We start from the raw sequence: 22263 nt of genomic DNA on the forward strand, positions 1-22263 counted from the left end.
TCCAGTGAGCAATATAAGATTTTACATTTTCATCTTCTTCTCGAGAACGACACTATTTAGAGCAGTAGTTCTTAGACTTTTTCGAGCGCGACCCAAATCTCAGTTTTATGAATACTCGCGACCCAATCCTAAACAACGCAAAATGTGTTTTTAATGTTAGTACAGTTTGACTCAAATACAGACAACTATTTATTGGAAACAGTCCATTGACTCAGTGAGATTGATGAAACTGAAATTTCCTTTTCATTATATCTTCAATACACAGCTCCATTTTACTTAACGAAATACGCAAGTTGTCACGGGTATCGAGGCGATTGCGAGCTTAGTTTTGATAACCGCCAGTGCCAAATATCCTCGCTCGCACAAGTGCTTTGTCGCGAATTGTAGCAGAAAAGGCCTCCGCTGTCCGTCGCAAACACGACATCCTGGCTGGCTTTCGGTATCTCTCGCAATATATACAACTTTTTACTCATCAAATGTGCACACCCTGCTTCGTTCGCGGTAAATGGTGCCTCAAGATGAAGTCACATTTTCTCTAGATATTTAATAATCTAATGTCGAGAAGCGAGCTTTTTCATTGCGTCGTCTATTACATTACCAAAAAGACACCCATTTTTAGTTATTTTAATCCACTAAGACGACATTCCACGCGGTCAACACAACGACAAGCGACGTGCATGGTTACCGATACCATAAAAGTAATACACGTGACTGGCATATCAGAATTGTGATGTAACAATGAGCTCAAGACAGTTCTTTCCGTGAATGAAATTTGATATTTCATTATTTTTAAATACCAGAGTTTAGAAGCTAAATTGAAACATTGGGAAAGCTGAAAATTCTTCCTTCTCCTCTTAGATTGCCCTTGCATTGACGACCTTGTCGCGACCCATTTTTAAATCTTCCGCGACCCATGTTTGGGTCGCGACCCATACTTTAAGAACCACTGATTTAGAGACTTGAAATTTACATCACATGCAGATAATAAGTCCCCCATCATAAATTGCAAATTTTATGCATGACTGACCAAGCTTTCACGCTCGAGTGAGCAAAACGCGTTTTCAGTTTTTTTGCGATTTCTCAAAATTGATACATGCAATTGGGTTGAAATTCATAACAATGATTAATGGACATGTTCCGGATTCGATATGTCAAGGATGCGCATGAGTGACCTCGGCGATACGCTCCAGTGAGCAATATAGGATTTTACATTTTCATCTTCTTCTCGAGAACGACACTACTTAGAGACTTGAAATTTACATCACATGCAGATAATAAGTCTCCCATCATAAATTGCAAATTTTATGCATGACTGACCACGCTTTCACGCTCCAGTGAGCAAAACGCGTCTTCAGTTTTTTTACGCGGGAAGCCTGTTAAAGCTGCACGCAGCTCTAGTTTTAAATTAGAATTCATGGTGGCGGTTGATATTGTATCAGAATTTCATCAAATATTACTCTACACAGGCGTGGTAATGACGCCGTCGTTTCATAAAGATAGAAAGAGCAGCATTTACCAAACTATCTTTATGTGACGCAACACGTATTCTAAAATTTAAAAGAGAGAAAACAATTTCTCTTTCTGCTCTAGAGTAGTGAGTAAGCTTGCATAGGATACATTCCGATGCGAATAGACTGAAGCTTCATTCTAGCCTACGCTGTTCGTGAATCGACTTTCATTGAAGCAAAGTTGACGAAATTCTTGGATTCGAAATGAAGATTCCGATTCGCCACAGTTTCATCGGACTAATACTGATGGTGGATGCGTATTTATTGCTTAAAGGTCAGTATAACCGTGCATGCTTTGTTGGACTTGCTTGTTTGTCTGGGTTTTGTTTTTTGTTGGCGCACTATAGAATAATTAATTTTGTTCGGATATTTGATACTTGGTGAGGTAATCCTTACTTTACGTAAAACTTTTGTCTCAGTAAATCAGGCAGAATAATTGAGCTGCTCTAAATGAAGCTGAAAATTGTATGATTGTGATTTTTGTGCTAAAATTCCATAGTGTAAGCGCTGTTTTTTAATCGGCTATTATTAATTGCTGGTTTCACTAAAGCAAAAAATAAAATAAATATTTGAAAACCTCCCAAACGATTTTCAAATATGAAAAATATTGGTTTGTACAAAAGGGTAAATATTTAGAAATTGTATAAAGCAGGGGTGTGCAACCTTTAACACAGGAAGGCCAAATACAAATAACTGGGTGAAACCGCGTTGTTCGCTTTGAACAAGCTGGATGTCACGGGCATAGATAATAAATTGATTGGACTCGGGTATACCATTTGCAACGCAAAAGGATTGGAATTACGCCCGCATGCCAGATTTAATTACCGGTAAATTAAAAATTCATTTCTAGGCTGCACAGTGAACATTCAAATTCAAAATTAGCACTTTTATGCGGGTCGCACAATTTTTCCTTGTGGGCCGCATATGGCCCGCGGGCCGCAGGCTGTACACCCCTGATATAAAGAATCTCCCAAAATCGGCCATTGATATTTAAACAGCATAAACGCTTTATAGTCTTCATAGTATAGAACCCAAAAATCTAACGTAACCGTGAATTGAAACAGTTCTTTTGACATATTTCAAATCTGTTTTCTCGCGTCACTACTGCCATATTTGTATCAGAAGAAATATTTATTTATTGCGGCGTAAGGGAAGCCGGTATGATGGTGTAATTAAATGGCGAACCTCGGTCTCTCGATGAGGACCGACATTTGAATATGAAAAATACAGGTTTTTCATATGCTACGCTTTTTCCTCGAATACCTCGTTTATTGTGTCCCGTATTGCTGTACCGTAAACAGGGTCGGATTTACCAGACAAAGTAAACTAGAGGTTATGAGCAAATCTTAGGGGCCTCGGCATCCAGTTTGGAACTGTTATTCAATTTTAAGCCGTTTTAAATTGTAAAAGATTGTTCTAGAATAAAAACGGTTTAGAATTTCTTAAAGCTAATATTTCTCAAATAAATTCACGTCATAAGTATTCATCGTTTTGAAAATTGAAAACAGTGAAATAATGAATTTGTATACATTTGAGAAACTGTACTTTGGTGCCATGGCGTTTTGTTATGGTCGGAGTTTCTTAATCTACTTAGGCGATTAGCGACGTAATTTGCCACGCAATTTATTTATGACGCCATAATGTTTTTATGACGTCATTATTTAAGAGGAGCCTCACAAACGGCGCAGTCTAGGGCATCTCATTGTATTTAAAACGTTTTTGTTTTTAAACTTAAAAAAATTGCTCATAGATTAGCGGGCGTGATGACTCATTGTTAAAGCATTTGACTCGGATATTCTGGCATCTCGGGGTAAAATCTCCTCCATTTTATGCCCAACTATCTCACCCAGAATGTTGTATACTGAATAAGCAATGCCGATTCAACAAGATTGCCGCTCATCCAAAATATAGCAGCTAATTGCGTATCAGTGGCGGCTCGTTTTTTTTCACTTCTGGACATTTCAGTGTAAATGTCGATATTTTAAATTTAAGTTTAGAAAAACGTTTCAAATGAGGTGATCTTCTCATCGGCTTCTCGCACGTGTAAATAAAATATTATATATATATATATAATGAATACCTATACATAAAGGCCGCAAACTATGAGAATTCAACTTTCCCGAGTTCATTGTTCACCAGAAAAAATTGAAACGCTACTCAGAAACCAGAAATTGAATCGGCTGTATGGATCAGATCTTTAGCCCATGCCCGCACGACCGCTAAACATTATTAGATTCCCCAATGGCGGGCATAATAATTCAAATTTGATTCGACCAATCATTATCGTTAGTGCTTTCGCATGACGTGGGTAGCTGTATGAAATTAAATATGGAATGAGCGAATGCGCGCCATAAGGAAATAGGTCTCGCTATAAAAAAAAGTTTAGTAACATAACTTTCGTTTGTCTGTTATAAATCATTTTAAAATGAACAATTCGCTCGATTTCTAATTTTAATATTTTTCCAACAGGAGAGGAATGCTGGATTCCTATGGTTTGCGATGATCAACTTACTTGGAGTGAACTTACGGTGAGAGCTTTAGTAATAGTTTCATATTGGTGGTATTTCACTTTAATCCATGGGAACACTTTTTCGCGGCGAACACCTGCTAAGCTAAGGCCTTACTTAAGCAATGTTCAGCATTCATGCCCATATATTCAAACATTTTCTTTCTTGTTCTATTTCAGGAGGAACAGTGCACAAAAGAAGAAGAGAAAGCTTTGGAAGGTTTGTGTCCACAATATAATTTCTCTGAAATACGTTTTCTATGTTTTCAATTTTCAATTATTTGCCAAATGATCTGATAGCAAACAATCGTTTAGGTACTCCTGAAGTATGCGAACCAAGATGGCGGACACTTGAACGTAGTATGTGTACCAGGTTAGGGTTATGTTATAATTTTAGGTACAAATACTAGGGTCACTTAGCTAGTCCCAAAACTCGTAATAGAACTAAAATAAGGAAAATTAGAATAAAATTATGGCCTAACCCTAATCTGTTCACATATTAAGTTCCGGTGTTCGCCATCTTGGTACGCATACTTTAGGAGTACCATTGTTTTATTAGCAAATTTCAATCATTTTATATTTTCAATGCGCCCCACTATTAACAATCAAAACATGGCGTATAGTATAGCAATTCCCATCTCACGTTCATATCTTCTGACAAAAAATTCACTGGATACGGATTGTAAAACTGATGGTTCAATTTAAATTCTGTTTTTATTTATGTTTCGCAGTTTTAACGGAACAATTAGACGGGATGAAAAGTGAGCTCAATCAATTAAAAAAGGTGATGGAAACATCAGAGACGAACTCAGTGCCGCCCTCTGTTGTAGGTGTTAAAGAAACGACCACGCCCTCTGTTGTAGGTGTTAGAGAAATGACCACTCCCTGGGGTATGAAAATCTATGTCTTTTGATATCGCATGCACTAAAATAGATAATAAGAAAGTTTCTTTCAGTCATAGTAATCGGTAATAAGGCGAATATACGAAAAGATTGAAAAAGAAGATTTTTGAAATATATTCTCATTGCCATTCAGTGTCTCATTCATACCTTGAAGTAACCAAAACTATAAATATTGCTATGAACTTGTAATATAAACTCACTTTTTCTTCACAAAGGATTCAAAGACGAGAAAACTTCTTCGGGCCGTACTTCAACCGTCCCTGCTACAACCCCGTGGTCAACTAGGGAAGCCTTTCAATCTACTGTGCGCCCACAAACTACAAAAGTCGAACAGAGTACAGGTTGGTGTGCCCTTCTCTTTCTCGTTTTTCACTCCGAACATATTTCTCTCCCAAACGCACCCTCTTTTGAAATGTAGAAAACATAAAAGCATCTTTCTGTGTCATATACACAACTTTAAACGCTTTTCAAAACTTCAAGAATCATGAAAACACAAGTTTTCCGGCGTTCGGCCGGGCCCGCTAGCTGTTTCGATCTAACCTGGCAAATTGAAATTTCAGAACCCCCCTTTTAAACTTACTGCCGACGCCCCTAGCCCACATGACTATCGATGGTCTGACTACGGTCACTACGCCATACAAAAATCCAAGTGACGTAATAAGGACAGCATTTAAAATATACGGACCGTGGCCCTAAATGTGTATACGATCGGCCGAAATCGAGCATAATGCGTCGTATCAAAAGCCATACTCTCTCTTTCGTTTTCTTGTCGTTCAATCATTTCGTAAACCTCGAAATGTGCAAATTAGGCTTCTGTTCATTTTGAGCTCTACGATATGATCAAACCATGAGATCAAAACATTGAAAAAGAAGATTTTTGAAATATATTCTCATTGCCATTCAGTGTCTCATTCATACCTTGAAGTAACCAAAACTATAAATATTGCTATGAACTTGTAATATAAACTCACTTTTTCACAAAGGATTCAAAGACGAGAAAACTTCTTCGGCCCGTATTTTTACCGTCCCTGCTACAACCCCGTGGTCAACTAAGGAATCCTTCCTCTCTACTTTTCACCCACAAACTACAAAAGTCGAACAGAGTACAGGCTGGTGGGGCATTCTCTTTCTGGTTTTTCACTCGGAAAATATTTCTCCCCTAAACGCGTTTTGGTACGCGTCAAATATCTTAATTGGGAATTCCCCAGATCTGAGGTCCAGAATAAGAAAAATTGCGACACTTCCAAGAAAGTAGATCCTTATGCAATAGTAATTGTTTTGTTTAGGGCCTTGTTTGGAGTGAGATTTGAAAACGAATCACAAAAACACTAAATGTGTTTGCTTAATAATAAGATATCAACGTGTTCGCCTAAGATTATTCTTGAAATAATGATTTTCTTCATCCCCGCAAGGCGCCCTAATATATATAGGACAAAACAAAATTGCCTCAAGGTGGCGTCCATAATCTGATCGTTGCCTCGCTTTATGCCATTAGATATTTGCTGTCGTTTCACCTTGTGACTCGAGAAATCGGGGTCTGGTATAGTTTTAGTACCACAAGTACTTCTAGTGGGCGTAGCATAGGGAGGTGGTCCCCCCCCCCCCCCCCCCCCACCGCCTTTTGAAATGTAGAAAATATAACAGCATCTTTCTGTATCATATACACAGCTTTAAACGCTTTTCAAAACCTCAAGACTCATGAAAACACAAGTTTTCCGGCGTTCGGCCGGGCCCGCTAGCTGTTTCGATCCAACCTGACAAATCGAAATTCTCTTTTCCTCTTTCAAACTTTCTGTCTACTCCCCTAGCCCACATGACTATCGATAGTCTGACTACGGTCACTACGCCATACAAAAATCCCAGTGACGTAATAAGGACAGCATTTAAAATATACGGACGGTGGTCCTAAACGTGTATACGATCAGCCGAAATCGAGCAAACTACGTCGTATCAAAAGCCATACTCTCTTTTACGTTTTCTTGTCGTTCAATCATTTCGTAAACCTCGAAATTGTCAAATTAGGCTTTTGTTCATTTTGAGCTCTACGATATGATCAAACCATGAGAATGACTTTGTATACGGCGGTGAAGTTTAGGGCGCGCTCCCGTAATATTTGTTCCAAGATGGCGCACAACCTGTTAACCCTAACCTGGTACACATACTATGTTCGGGTTGTGCGCCATCTTGGTACGAATACTATGGGAGCACCCGTATAGTTTAGTATCACATGCACTTCTAGTTGGCCTGGCTTTATAATTTTTGCATATGTCTTTTATTACCCCCCACCTGACTACGTCACCGAAAAATTGCGTCATTACGACGTCCTAGTAACACAATAAAGCCCTCCAAAGTGTACGAATAGTCGTCCAAACCGCGCAGGCGATCAACCGAAATAGAGCAAAGTATTTTTCTCGTTTTCTCATCACAACGATCTCGATATGAGAGAGATGAGTTAATAGTTCAGTGAATGGCATTATCATCGAATTACGTCATACCTTCCCCTGCCTTCGTAACAAGAGAGAGAAAAGTGAAAAAAACGGTCAAGATTACCAGAATCTCCTGTATATTTTCCCTTTTTCTTTTTTGAGTGACGTATAGATAAGTCAATGGCACTGAACGATATGTGCCAAATGACGTATATATACGTCCTTGGCACTGAAAGTGTTAATGGGCCAAAATGCAATTGGTATTTGTTACTTACAGGAGAAATTTTTATCCATAAAAACTATAGTTGGAGTTTCAGCAGGCACAAGTGGGCCGGATGAAACACTTCAGTGGGCCAGATCCGGCCAGCGGGCATTAATTCGCCCGCGCCTGCTTTGCGATGTCCTAATACGCATACCAACTACTATCATGTTAGCATAGCAGTTTGGGCATTCACAGTTTAACTGTGTCAGCCCTGTTATCCTCCCCTTAACCCAGCACATCAATAATGAAGTAGGAGTAGCCTCCACCTAACCCAGTGTGTCATAAAATAAGTTGGCTAGGTCAAACCTTGAAAATTCGAGTCATTACGGAACATGGTAGCAGTGTGGATGATTGTGAAGAGCTTTGTTTTGAGTGAGAGTCTATAAAATAAATAAATAAGAAGCTTTTTGATAATTTTCTCCGGATTACTAATTCTAATAAATAGAATTTTGTTTTCAGAAAACTGTGGCTTCACCTACAAGACGAAATGTTTCCGAGCGATTGTTTATGACACGAGGAACGTCACATTAAGCGCCGCTGAATCTCTTTGTGGAAACAAGCTGGCTAATATTTATGACGTCACACACCTCAACCTACTGAAAGATTATTTACGCCCAATGATTCCTGATTGGCTGTCATCGATTGGAGTTCATACTGGAATGAGTTACAAGGTGAATCAGAATCAGTATATTATCAAGTCTGAAGAATCGCGTTGCTAATGAGGTCTTACGTGAAAATATGGAATTCACAACAAAATCAATATGAGAAATATTGCGACCGCATTTATTCTCCAATTAAATTTATAAGGTGAAAACTACAGGTAAAAGAGAATCGAAAATTGTATGAATTGTGTCAGCGATTCTCAGTTGGGTCAATAATATAAAACAACACTTCCGTCTCTAGTTAACTATGTTCCGGGTAATGTAAAAAGTATGACTTCGACTCCAACAATAACATCAAACTACAACTTCTTTTTGAGTGCATTTGAATAGCTTACTAGTTTATATCCAATCAACCCTATTTGAAATATATTCACAAATTGTAAATTTGTTTATGTTATATTTCTCAAAATATATACTTTATTTTAACAGAACCGCACACTTTATTCGGTGAATGGTCAAGTTATGACTCTGTCGAATGAAACGTGGGAAGCTGGCTTACCGCTACCCCCCTATGAATTGAAAACAGCTGTTGCTGTACGTGTCTTTCAAAACCAATCGTACCATGGAGGAATTCGAAATGGGTACACTAACTGGCTACGTTACGGAGCCATCTGTGAAAACGATTTCTAACGTGAGACATAGAATGTTCACTCAACGAAAAATAATTCAAATAACTGTTGTCCACATATATAGCCCAATCAAAACTCTAACTCGGGGATACGATACAGATGGAGTTAGGGCCAACTACAAAACACGTGTATGCAACGTTTACTTCACTGATATTTTTGTGTTTTGTACTTGTTGAACAGTTTTAAAACCAAAAAATCTTTCTTTCTCGTCTTTTATAACCTCCTGGTAGCAGTCAGAAATAAATAGATCACGATAGGCATGTTGCAAGTTATATGTAGGCTTGCCGGGACAGTTCCGGTTTTGACAAGCTGCCCTGGTGCCCCGCCCGGTAGACTTAATATTTCTAATCATGCAATATGACAGTCATAAATATTTTTTCATTGAATATCGATACAAAAAATTTTTTGTTAATGAAGGGAGGCCATTTATTACTGATTTTCAATTTACTTCACTAGTTTAGTGAGAGAGAGAGGACTACTATATTGTTACGTCATGATTATTATACAGGGTGTCCATAAAGTCTCTTTACAATTTTAAGATTGTTATCAAGTCAATTCTCAATATATCTTAACCAGATTTGTTGTCTTTTAATCAGTATTTGTTCAAGTTTTTTTACATCATTTAATACGTCTGTGAGGGCCAAAACAGTATATGGTATCGATAAATTCCCTTTGCAATTTAAAAAGAGACTTTATGGACACACTATATGTTATTACGTCAATTAAACATCCAACGTTAAATTATTCAAAATGTATAAAAAAAGTGTTGTTTTCATATGATTTGAATATTACTAAACTTAGGAATCGAACAAAGGACTGTCCAATCCGCACTGTCCGGTTTTTTCTGTTTCATTTATATGATAAGCCATTTATAATTTTAAGTTGAGAAGAAAGAAACTGATATATCCTTTCTCCACGCAATTAATTCAACTGAATTCTCTTCAATAAGCTTATAAGCTGAAACAATGTACTTGTATCCATTTTTTTGGGTTTATCGCATGTGCATTTCATGAATTTTGTTTGTTATATTACTATTCAATATGCTATTTTTATTGTATTCCTTGGATGTGTTTACTTAAAGAAAGTTTAACTAAAAGAATTATAAAGCAGATCTATAGCGAAACAAACAACCTCTACAACCATGAAAACTCTTAATTAATTATTTTAACCTGATTTGTTCCTGAGTGAATGTTAAATAGCTATTTACTAAATAGTTTGCGGGGGCTATTTAAACATAAACTGTGGGATTAGGATTTTGCGCTTGGTTTCTATTTGAGAAAATTTTGAAAGATTTCACTAAGTTTTATTTAACAAATATTAAATGTTGAATAAGATATAAATTGCATTTTGAGTTCTATTATTTTCATTATGCAACTTGATGGGACATTTGAATGGAATACACGAAGTTCTTGTCAGTGATGGGCATAAGTTATTATTGTCTTTTGTGTTTATAATATATATGAAATAAATTGCATTTTGAATTCTATAGTTTTGATCATACAACTTGATGAGACATTTGTATTGAAGGCCTGATGTTACTGTCAGTGATGGGTACAAGTTATTGTTGTCTTCTGGGTTTAGACGACACAAAACTCTTATTAACAATATTTTTGCAATACTTATGCGGCGAAGGGAGCCTTATGTTAACCACACTACGACAGTGAGATTTGCAGCAGGGACTTGGCCAGGAATTTCCAAATTGAGGGGGGGGGGGTTAAATATCTAGTTGTCATAGTCTACTATACCAGCTAGCTAGTGTATGAGGGAATAAAGTGTTTTTAATTTCTTTTTCAAAAGGGGGGGGGGGGGGGGGGTTCAGAGCTCCAACCTCAAAGACTACGCGCCTATATTCCAGCAATCCTATCGCAACTGAATATACTCACGATATTGAAACCTGAAACGTACAAGGTTAATCTTCATTTGAAATGATATGCTGGTTCCTAGCGCTTAGCACGTCCGTTGACCCCGTTTCGGGTTCATATGTTATATGTTCAGAATTAATAACAAGACAAATGCGCCACCCAGTGGACTAGATCAGTTCCTCCCAACCAATGAGATGTTAGGACATACAGTTTTCAATTAAATTGTGACATTATCATTACGTAACAATTATGAAACACTGTCAAAATTAGAATTATGCGTCATTATCAGACTTGATCTGATAATATCCAATATGCAAAATCAAGTTTGGCATTGATAGTAAATTGCACCGGGATACATTGTTTCTTTTCTCATATATTAACATTTCATGGCAAGTTGCACAAAAAAAATGGTCAGTGTGACGCGAACTGACTGAGGTCGGGATGAACTGTACTAGATTGCTCAAGTTCATCCGGCTTTTCCTTTGTTTAATTTGAGGATGATATCGCATTGAGTACTTTACAAATAGACCCTGAACTCTAGAACTTTAAACTACCACGCCAAAATACTTTTAGCCAGCGAGGGGATTTAAAATTTTAGGAACTGTTTTTTTATTCAATCAAACTTGCTAACAACAGGGTTCATCACCTGCACATGTATTTCAGAAAACCGCACCAAAATCATAGCTTTAAAAACAAACCCCCTAAATGTCACCACTGGTTCTAACAGCATTTCAAGCACGCATATAATGTATATGCAGGGTTGCCATATGCAGAAGTTCGTGACGTCACAACAGCAACTGTGCTTGAAAACGTGTTCCCAACTCGATCGATCACTTCTATTGCTTCTACTCAATCGTTCCAGAAGTCCACTGCGACTGCGAAAACAAGTTAGAACAAGATATTTTGTTGTTCTGGTTGTAATTACACTGGATAAGCCCTTACTATAATGTTTGATCAAAATCATTCTGCTAGGTCATGTCAAGATAATATGTAATAAGTCAGATAATATATTTTGATAATGTGCAGTTTACAAGGGTTTCATACGCCACCGATTTGGGTGGGCAATGCCGAACAGTAAAGATACCGTAGTCTAGTCACTGTGTGTGTTTTAGCACGGGTGTGTGCAGTTTACACATATTGGAATTCATACCTTGCGTCCATCCCTACTCCAAATGTGACAATGCCAAATGTGCAATGAGCCGGTATAGAATTTTCTCATCTAAGAAACATTTCATAAACAGTTTCAGAAACAGTTTTACCGCATCCAAATGTCCCATCAAGTTGCATAATGAAAATGATAGAACTCAAAATGCAATTTATATCTTATTCAACATTTAATATTTGCTAAATAAAACATAGTAAATTCTTTCAAAATTTTCTCATATAGAACAGAGTGACCTATCAAAATAGAATAAAAATAGATAAACAAAAGTAGGATGGCTCAATGATAAACTTCAGTCATTTTAAACCAGGGGTGTGCAATTGGCGGCCCGCGGGCCACAGACATTTATTGTGGCCCTTTTCCTTATCAAGCGCAAAATCCTAATCCCACAGTTTATGTTTAAATAGCCCCCCATGTAGATAGAAAATGCTCAATAATTCTTGCTCTTGTCTCTGCATTAAATCTTTCGCAGTTTTGCCCGCTAAAAATTTAAGCTATCCTGGCAATGTCCATGATATTTTACTATTCCATTAATTTCCGTCTCGGGGACTACTTTAAACTTCATTTGGTGATAACGTTCTAGGAAATTATTTCGGTACGTCAAAAAAGTTTAAAAAGATAAAATATTATAAATAATAAAACAATGAGGAAAAATATTACGGTCTAAAATGTTTTAAAAATAATTGAGTTTTCTAGAATTTTGAAGTAACAAACATTATTTAATTTCTTGAAATTACTTTGACATGAAATGAATATTTAAACAAACCAAATCGCAAACTATTTAACAAATAACTATTCATCATTCACTCAGGACCCAATTAGGGTAATATAATAAATTCAGAGTTTTTATGGTTGTAGAGGTTGTTTCTTTCGCTATAGATCTGCTTTCTAATTCTTTTAGTTAAACTTTCTTGAACACATCCAAGGAATACAATGAAAATAGCATATCGAATAGATATATAACAAACAAAATTCATGAAATGCATACCCAATTAAGCCCAAAAGATGGCTCACTTGTAGACTTACTTTACGGTCCCGATTTAGCCTTGGCAGTCCTGATTTTAGCAAGTTGTCTCGCCGTCTTGCCCGAGATACCTAAATTTCCCGGTTATGCAGTATGACAGCCATAAATATACTTTTATTTGATATTGATATAATTTTTCCATCGGATGCAGCCGATTCACCACTGATTTGGACCTCACTTCACTTGTATAGATAGAAAAAGAAACTGAAGCAATTGAGAATTATTTGTGGCAAAAATCAATGAAGGATATTTTAATAAGATTTGCAGCTAATTTTGATGCCTGTAATCAACCCACAATGGTATGAGAAATGTTTAATTATCACTAAGCTTCGGTAAACGAACCAAGGTCACGGCTTGTCGAATTTACACTGTCCCGTTTTTTTGCTTCAGATATATTGTAAGCTTATACTTTCGTATGTTACGCGATAACTCAAATTTTGCATGTGCAATCATCATCATATCTTGGACCAGAAGCCTACTGATTTTGGATGAATTATGTGGTACAATTTTCGAGTTAATAATTAATTAGTGATTGGACACGCGGTGTCGCTATTGAGTCAGAGCGAAAGAATCGAAACCGCAGATCGATAAGTCGGCGGTCCGCGATCGCTATCTAGTTTGTATAAGTGAACATGATTCTAGTCACATCGTTTAAGCTTATAAGCTTATTGAAGAGAATTCAGTTAAATTAATTGCGTGGAGAAAGGGAATATGAAAACATGGTCACTGATTCATCAGCTTGTCTCTTCTCAACATAAATTTTGAATCTTATTCCAAATGTCAAGCGTACATATAACTAGGCTTATCATATATATGAAACGATAACCAGGACAATGCGGATTTGACCAACCTTGGTTCAATTCCATAGGCTTAGTAATATAATCTTCAAATCATATGAAAACAGACCCTTTCCTTTTTTCATTTGAATTGACGCAGTAACATATAGGGTGTCCATAAAGTCCCAAATTTTTTTTAATTGTGAAGGGAATTTATTGATACCATATATTGCTTTGTCCCACACAGATGTATTAAATGAAGTAAAAATACTTGAACAATTACTGATTAAAATACAACAAGTATATATTGAGAATTGACTTCATAAGAAAAATTGAAATTGAAAAGGGACTTTATGGACACCCTGTATAATAATAATGACGTAACAATATAGTAGTTCTCTCTTTCTCACTGAATTTAGTGAAGTGAGTGGCAAATCAGTAATTAATGGACTGCCTTTATTAACAAAAATCAATTTTGTATTGATAATAAATAGAAAAAAATTTAAGACTGCCATATTGCATGATTAGGACATTTAAGTCTACCGGGCGGAACACCTGGTGACTTGTCAAAACCGGAACTGCCCATGTATGCCTACATACAATCTTCTATCATGCCTATCGTTATCTATGTATTTCTATTTGAGCCGATGGCGTTCTAGAAGACAAGACGAAAAGGTTTTAGTTATAAAACTGTTCAATAAATTCGAAAAACTAACGTATTAGTAAAGTAACCATTGCATACACGTGATTTGTAGTTGTCCTACATTATATCCCAGGGCTTCTCAACTAATCTTAAGCAAGATGCTTGAACAAATTTTCAAAGTTACTGGAATTCAGTCTTTCCAAAAATTATATCTGTACATTTTAAACGCGCACTTCCTCAGCTGGCTAATAATTATTCGCTATTCAATATAGAGCCAGTGGCATTGTATGGCGTTATATAGTCATATATAGTTAGATATGATCGATACATGCGATCAAATATTGAATAACCGTTAGAACTATAAATGTCATTTTATAAAAGAAAACGTTCACATATTCAAAGTGAGCCTAAATAAAGAATTAGGTGCGGTCCGAATCAATTAATCGGAAGGTCCGGATTCGGATCGCGGTCCTCTAGTTGAGATTGTCTACTATCTTTAGCCTATGCCCGAGTTGGAGTTTCGATTGAACTAAATATGCGGGCAACAATTACTTTTAAATTTAAGTCATCATTCAGTGTCCAAAGTTACAAATCATCTTCACAGATGACTCCGTGATACGGCCAAGAAGAAGGAACATTACGAATTCCTTCCTCGTATGTTGAGTTACGATAGACATTTACAATAACAGCATTTTGCAAAGGATCGGATCGAGGATAGGAAGCGTTCCATGCAGCAGCTGGCAAAGACACAATTTGATTTTTTGTTGAATAAAGCTGATCGTTCTGTTAAATTATAAAACAGTTATTAAATTTCTCTCTCATATAAAATGATCTTACGGAATAAATTTTAAAACAAAAGTATTGAATTTCCAGTATGAAACTCACTAAAGCGTGACACTATCACGTGATTATTATTATCCGACACACTTCAGTGATTAGCGTAAATGAGAATGAAATACAGTCAATGCGCACAAATTTGGGCTGATATATGGGAATAGGTGTTATTGGAATTGAAACCGGAGTTGGAACGGGAGTCCAATTCAGTTTTTGAGGGACATGAAGACATGATTGATTAGAGACGGAAGTAAAATTATTGAACGAACTGAGGAACGTTAACAGAAGCAATTTTCGTAGTCCGTATTCGAATTTCGATTCGGGAATAGTAATTTGAATGGAACTTCTTAACTGGGGTTTTTACCTCAATATAGGTAAAATTTATTGGTAAATAAAATGCGGTAAAACTGCTTCTCATATTACTTTAGGAGTACCATTGTTTTATTAGCAAATTTCAATCATTTTATATTTTCAATGCGCCCCACTATTAACAATCAAAACATGGCGTATAGTATAGCAATTCCCATCTCACGTTCATATCTTCTGACAAAAAATTCACTGGATACGGATTGTAAAACTGATGGTTCAATTTAAATTCTGTTTTTATTTATGTTTCGCAGTTTTAACGGAACAATTAGACGGGATGAAAAGTGAGCTCAATCAATTAAAAAAGGTGATGGAAACATCAGAGACGAACTCAGTGCCGCCCTCTGTTGTAGGTGTTAAAGAAACGACCACGCCCTCTGTTGTAGGTGTTAGAGAAATGACCACTCCCTGGGGTATGAAAATCTATGTCTTTTGATATCGCATGCACTAAAATAGATAATAAGAAAGTTTCTTTCAGTCATAGTAATCGGTAATAAGGCGAATATACGAAAAGATTGAAAAAGAAGATTTTTGAAATATATTCTCATTGCCATTCAGTGTCTCATTCATACCTTGAAGTAACCAAAACTATAAATATTGCTATGAACTTGTAATATAAACTCACTTTTTCTTCACAAAGGATTCAAAGACGAGAAAACTTCTTCGGGCCGTACTTCAACCGTCCCTGCTACAACCCCGTGGTCAACTAGGGAAGCCTTTCAATCTACTGTGCGCCCACAAACTACAAAAGTCGAACAGAGTACAGGTTGGTGTGCCCTTCTCTTTCTCGTTTTTCACTCCGAACATATTTCTCTCCCAAACGCACCCTCTTTTGAAATGTAGAAAACATAAAAGCATCTTTCTGTGTCATATACACAACTTTAAACGCTTTTCAAAACTTCAAGAATCATGAAAACACAAGTTTTCCGGCGTTCGGCCGGGCCCGCTAGCTGTTTCGATCTAACCTGGCAAATTGAAATTTCAGAACCCCCCTTTTAAACTTACTGCCGACGCCCCTAGCCCACATGACTATCGATGGTCTGACTACGGTCACTACGCCATACAAAAATCCAAGTGACGTAATAAGGACAGCATTTAAAATATACGGACCGTGGCCCTAAATGTGTATACGATCGGCCGAAATCGAGCATAATGCGTCGTATCAAAAGCCATACTCTCTCTTTCGTTTTCTTGTCGTTCAATCATTTCGTAAACCTCGAAATGTGCAAATTAGGCTTCTGTTCATTTTGAGCTCTACGATATGATCAAACCATGAGATCAAAACATTGAAAAAGAAGATTTTTGAAATATATTCTCATTGCCATTCAGTGTCTCATTCATACCTTGAAGTAACCAAAACTATAAATATTGCTATGAACTTGTAATATAAACTCACTTTTTCACAAAGGATTCAAAGACGAGAAAACTTCTTCGGCCCGTATTTTTACCGTCCCTGCTACAACCCCGTGGTCAACTAAGGAATCCTTCCTCTCTACTTTTCACCCACAAACTACAAAAGTCGAACAGAGTACAGGCTGGTGGGGCATTCTCTTTCTGGTTTTTCACTCGGAAAATATTTCTCCCCTAAACGCGTTTTGGTACGCGTCAAATATCTTAATTGGGAATTCCCCAGATCTGAGGTCCAGAATAAGAAAAATTGCGACACTTCCAAGAAAGTAGATCCTTATGCAATAGTAATTGTTTTGTTTAGGGCCTTGTTTGGAGTGAGATTTGAAAACGAATCACAAAAACACTAAATGTGTTTGCTTAATAATAAGATATCAACGTGTTCGCCTAAGATTATTCTTGAAATAATGATTTTCTTCATCCCCGCAAGGCGCCCTAATATATATAGGACAAAACAAAATTGCCTCAAGGTGGCGTCCATAATCTGATCGTTGCCTCGCTTTATGCCATTAGATATTTGCTGTCGTTTCACCTTGTGACTCGAGAAATCGGGGTCTGGTATAGTTTTAGTACCACAAGTACTTCTAGTGGGCGTAGCATAGGGAGGTGGTCCCCCCCCCCCCCCCACCGCCTTTTGAAATGTAGAAAATATAACAGCATCTTTCTGTATCATATACACAGCTTTAAACGCTTTTCAAAACCTCAAGACTCATGAAAACACAAGTTTTCCGGCGTTCGGCCGGGCCCGCTAGCTGTTTCGATCCAACCTGACAAATCGAAATTCTCTTTTCCTCTTTCAAACTTTCTGTCTACTCCCCTAGCCCACATGACTATCGATAGTCTGACTACGGTCACTACGCCATACAAAAATCCCAGTGACGTAATAAGGACAGCATTTAAAATATACGGACGGTGGTCCTAAACGTGTATACGATCAGCCGAAATCGAGCAAACTACGTCGTATCAAAAGCCATACTCTCTTTTACGTTTTCTTGTCGTTCAATCATTTCGTAAACCTCGAAATTGTCAAATTAGGCTTTTGTTCATTTTGAGCTCTACGATATGATCAAACCATGAGAATGACTTTGTATACGGCGGTGAAGTTTAGGGCGCGCTCCCGTAATATTTGTTCCAAGATGGCGCACAACCTGTTAACCCTAACCTGGTACACATACTATGTTCGGGTTGTGCGCCATCTTGGTACGAATACTATGGGAGCACCCGTATAGTTTAGTATCACATGCACTTCTAGTTGGCCTGGCTTTATAATTTTTGCATATGTCTTTTATTACCCCCCACCTGACTACGTCACCGAAAAATTGCGTCATTACGACGTCCTAGTAACACAATAAAGCCCTCCAAAGTGTACGAATAGTCGTCCAAACCGCGCAGGCGATCAACCGAAATAGAGCAAAGTATTTTTCTCGTTTTCTCATCACAACGATCTCGATATGAGAGAGATGAGTTAATAGTTCAGTGAATGGCATTATCATCGAATTACGTCATACCTTCCCCTGCCTTCGTAACAAGAGAGAGAAAAGTGAAAAAAACGGTCAAGATTACCAGAATCTCCTGTATATTTTCCCTTTTTCTTTTTTGAGTGACGTATAGATAAGTCAATGGCACTGAACGATATGTGCCAAATGACGTATATATACGTCCTTGGCACTGAAAGTGTTAATGGGCCAAAATGCAATTGGTATTTGTTACTTACAGGAGAAATTTTTATCCATAAAAACTATAGTTGGAGTTTCAGCAGGCACAAGTGGGCCGGATGAAACACTTCAGTGGGCCAGATCCGGCCAGCGGGCATTAATTCGCCCGCGCCTGCTTTGCGATGTCCTAATACGCATACCAACTACTATCATGTTAGCATAGCAGTTTGGGCATTCACAGTTTAACTGTGTCAGCCCTGTTATCCTCCCCTTAACCCAGCACATCAATAATGAAGTAGGAGTAGCCTCCACCTAACCCAGTGTGTCATAAAATAAGTTGGCTAGGTCAAACCTTGAAAATTCGAGTCATTACGGAACATGGTAGCAGTGTGGATGATTGTGAAGAGCTTTGTTTTGAGTGAGAGTCTATAAAATAAATAAATAAGAAGCTTTTTGATAATTTTCTCCGGATTACTAATTCTAATAAATAGAATTTTGTTTTCAGAAAACTGTGGCTTCACCTACAAGACGAAATGTTTCCGAGCGATTGTTTATGACACGAGGAACGTCACATTAAGCGCCGCTGAATCTCTTTGTGGAAACAAGCTGGCTAATATTTATGACGTCACACACCTCAACCTACTGAAAGATTATTTACGCCCAATGATTCCTGATTGGCTGTCATCGATTGGAGTTCATACTGGAATGAGTTACAAGGTGAATCAGAATCAGTATATTATCAAGTCTGAAGAATCGCGTTGCTAATGAGGTCTTACGTGAAAATATGGAATTCACAACAAAATCAATATGAGAAATATTGCGACCGCATTTATTCTCCAATTAAATTTATAAGGTGAAAACTACAGGTAAAAGAGAATCGAAAATTGTATGAATTGTGTCAGCGATTCTCAGTTGGGTCAATAATATAAAACAACACTTCCGTCTCTAGTTAACTATGTTCCGGGTAATGTAAAAAGTATGACTTCGACTCCAACAATAACATCAAACTACAACTTCTTTTTGAGTGCATTTGAATAGCTTACTAGTTTATATCCAATCAACCCTATTTGAAATATATTCACAAATTGTAAATTTGTTTATGTTATATTTCTCAAAATATATACTTTATTTTAACAGAACCGCACACTTTATTCGGTGAATGGTCAAGTTATGACTCTGTCGAATGAAACGTGGGAAGCTGGCTTACCGCTACCCCCCTATGAATTGAAAACAGCTGTTGCTGTACGTGTCTTTCAAAACCAATCGTACCATGGAGGAATTCGAAATGGGTACACTAACTGGCTACGTTACGGAGCCATCTGTGAAAACGATTTCTAACGTGAGACATAGAATGTTCACTCAACGAAAAATAATTCAAATAACTGTTGTCCACATATATAGCCCAATCAAAACTCTAACTCGGGGATACGATACAGATGGAGTTAGGGCCAACTACAAAACACGTGTATGCAACGTTTACTTCACTGATATTTTTGTGTTTTGTACTTGTTGAACAGTTTTAAAACCAAAAAATCTTTCTTTCTCGTCTTTTATAACCTCCTGGTAGCAGTCAGAAATAAATAGATCACGATAGGCATGTTGCAAGTTATATGTAGGCTTGCCGGGACAGTTCCGGTTTTGACAAGCTGCCCTGGTGCCCCGCCCGGTAGACTTAATATTTCTAATCATGCAATATGACAGTCATAAATATTTTTTCATTGAATATCGATACAAAAAATTTTTTGTTAATGAAGGGAGGCCATTTATTACTGATTTTCAATTTACTTCACTAGTTTAGTGAGAGAGAGAGGACTACTATATTGTTACGTCATGATTATTATACAGGGTGTCCATAAAGTCTCTTTACAATTTTAAGATTGTTATCAAGTCAATTCTCAATATATCTTAACCAGATTTGTTGTCTTTTAATCAGTATTTGTTCAAGTTTTTTTACATCATTTAATACGTCTGTGAGGGCCAAAACAGTATATGGTATCGATAAATTCCCTTTGCAATTTAAAAAGAGACTTTATGGACACACTATATGTTATTACGTCAATTAAACATCCAACGTTAAATTATTCAAAATGTATAAAAAAAGTGTTGTTTTCATATGATTTGAATATTACTAAACTTAGGAATCGAACAAAGGACTGTCCAATCCGCACTGTCCGGTTTTTTCTGTTTCATTTATATGATAAGCCATTTATAATTTTAAGTTGAGAAGAAAGAAACTGATATATCCTTTCTCCACGCAATTAATTCAACTGAATTCTCTTCAATAAGCTTATAAGCTGAAACAATGTACTTGTATCCATTTTTTTGGGTTTATCGCATGTGCATTTCATGAATTTTGTTTGTTATATTACTATTCAATATGCTATTTTTATTGTATTCCTTGGATGTGTTTACTTAAAGAAAGTTTAACTAAAAGAATTATAAAGCAGATCTATAGCGAAACAAACAACCTCTACAACCATGAAAACTCTTAATTAATTATTTTAACCTGATTTGTTCCTGAGTGAATGTTAAATAGCTATTTACTAAATAGTTTGCGGGGGCTATTTAAACATAAACTGTGGGATTAGGATTTTGCGCTTGGTTTCTATTTGAGAAAATTTTGAAAGATTTCACTAAGTTTTATTTAACAAATATTAAATGTTGAATAAGATATAAATTGCATTTTGAGTTCTATTATTTTCATTATGCAACTTGATGGGACATTTGAATGGAATACACGAAGTTCTTGTCAGTGATGGGCATAAGTTATTATTGTCTTTTGTGTTTATAATATATATGAAATAAATTGCATTTTGAGTTCTATAATTTTAATCATACAACTTGATGAGACATTTGTATGGAAGGCATGATGTTACTGTCAGTGATGGGTACAAGTTATTGTTGTCTTCTGGGTTTATACGACACAAAACTCTTTTTAAAAATATTTTCGCATCACTTAGGCGGCGAAGGGAGCCTTATGTTAACCACACTACGACAGTGAGATTTTCAGCAGGGACTTGGGCAGGAATTTCCAAATTGAAGGGGGGGGGGGGGGCGCTTCCTGGTTGTCATAGTCCACCATAGTGTATGATGGAATAAAGTGTTTTTAATTTTTATTTTCAAAAGGGCGGTTCTGAGCCTCAATCCCAAAGGCTACGCGCCTAGATTCCAGCAATCCTATCGCAACTGAATATCCTCACGATATTGAAACCTGAAACGTACAAGGTCAGTCACCGTTTGAAATGATATGCTGGTTCCTAGCGCTTAGCACGTCCGTTGACCCAGTTTCAGGTTTATATATTCAGAATTAATACCCAGACAAATGCGGCACCCAGTGGACTAGATCAGTTCCTCCCAACCAGTGGGAAGTATTTCCAAATGTTAGGACATACAGTTTTCGATTAAATTGTGACATTATCATTACGTAACAATTATGAAACACTGTCAAAATCAGAATTATGCATCGTTATCAGACTCGATCTGATAATATCCAATATGCAAGATCAAGTTTCGCATTAATTGTAAATTGCATGGGGATAAATTGTTTCTTTTCTCATATATTAACATTTCATGGCAAGTTGCACAAAAAAAATGGACAGTGTGACGCGAACTGACTAAGGTCGGGATGAACTGTACTAG

General features: G+C 36.9%; 3 protein-coding genes across 8 annotated transcripts in view; 2 read left to right on the forward strand and 1 right to left on the reverse strand.

Annotated features, from left to right (window-relative positions):
- LOC144427375 (uncharacterized) overlaps window positions 1-22263 on the reverse strand; it is an 89486-nt gene that overhangs the window by 40225 nt on the left and 26998 nt on the right. The gene's annotated exons all lie outside the window — the stretch shown is intronic.
- Window positions 1653-10293, forward strand: LOC144427313 (uncharacterized). Of its 4 annotated transcripts, none has more exons than XM_078116319.1 (8): window positions 1653-1782; window positions 3978-4036; window positions 4195-4234; window positions 4746-4904; window positions 5132-5257; window positions 5900-6025; window positions 8064-8275; window positions 8696-10293. In XM_078116319.1, the coding sequence occupies exons 1-8, from the start codon at window positions 1713-1715 to the stop codon at window positions 8894-8896; spliced, it is 993 nt and encodes a 330-aa protein (XP_077972445.1). In that variant the 5' UTR covers window positions 1653-1712; the 3' UTR covers window positions 8897-10293. The 4 variants fall into 4 exon arrangements, with proteins under 4 accessions (XP_077972445.1, XP_077972446.1, XP_077972448.1 ...); XM_078116320.1 differs by having other exon boundaries at window positions 4204-4234; XM_078116322.1 differs by lacking the exon at window positions 5900-6025.
- LOC144427323 (uncharacterized) lies at window positions 15815-21367 on the forward strand. Of its 3 annotated transcripts, XM_078116359.1 has the most exons (5): window positions 15815-15975; window positions 16203-16328; window positions 16971-17096; window positions 19130-19341; window positions 19762-21367. In XM_078116359.1, the coding sequence occupies exons 1-5, from the start codon at window positions 15840-15842 to the stop codon at window positions 19960-19962; spliced, it is 801 nt and encodes a 266-aa protein (XP_077972485.1). In that variant the 5' UTR covers window positions 15815-15839; the 3' UTR covers window positions 19963-21367. The 3 variants fall into 3 exon arrangements, with proteins under 3 accessions (XP_077972485.1, XP_077972487.1, XP_077972486.1); XM_078116361.1 differs by lacking the exon at window positions 16971-17096; XM_078116360.1 differs by lacking the exon at window positions 16203-16328.

The sequence above is a fragment of the Styela clava genome, chromosome 9 (genome assembly GCF_964204865.1).
Source record: "Styela clava chromosome 9, kaStyClav1.hap1.2, whole genome shotgun sequence".
In the NCBI taxonomy this organism is placed as follows: domain Eukaryota; kingdom Metazoa; phylum Chordata; class Ascidiacea; order Stolidobranchia; family Styelidae; genus Styela; species Styela clava.

What these genes read in the sequence shown, in the direction of transcription:
- LOC144427313 (XM_078116319.1), top strand. Translation starts at nt 1,713, where the DNA reads ATGAAGATTCCGATTCGCCACAGTTTCATCGGACTAATACTGATGGTG. An exon ending in TGCGTATTTATTGCTTAAAG is followed by an intron (nt 1,783 to 3,977) that starts GTCAGTATAACC and finishes TTTTTCCAACAG; the next exon opens with GAGAGGAATGCTGGATTCCT. An exon ending in AAAAGTCGAACAGAGTACAG is followed by an intron (nt 5,258 to 5,899) that starts GTTGGTGTGCCC and finishes TTTTTCACAAAG; the next exon opens with GATTCAAAGACGAGAAAACT.
- LOC144427323 (XM_078116359.1), top strand. Translation starts at nt 15,840, where the DNA reads ATGAAAAGTGAGCTCAATCAATTAAAAAAGGTGATGGAAACATCAGAG. An exon ending in AGAAATGACCACTCCCTGGG is followed by an intron (nt 15,976 to 16,202) that starts GTATGAAAATCT and finishes TTCTTCACAAAG; the next exon opens with GATTCAAAGACGAGAAAACT. An exon ending in AAAAGTCGAACAGAGTACAG is followed by an intron (nt 16,329 to 16,970) that starts GTTGGTGTGCCC and finishes TTTTTCACAAAG; the next exon opens with GATTCAAAGACGAGAAAACT.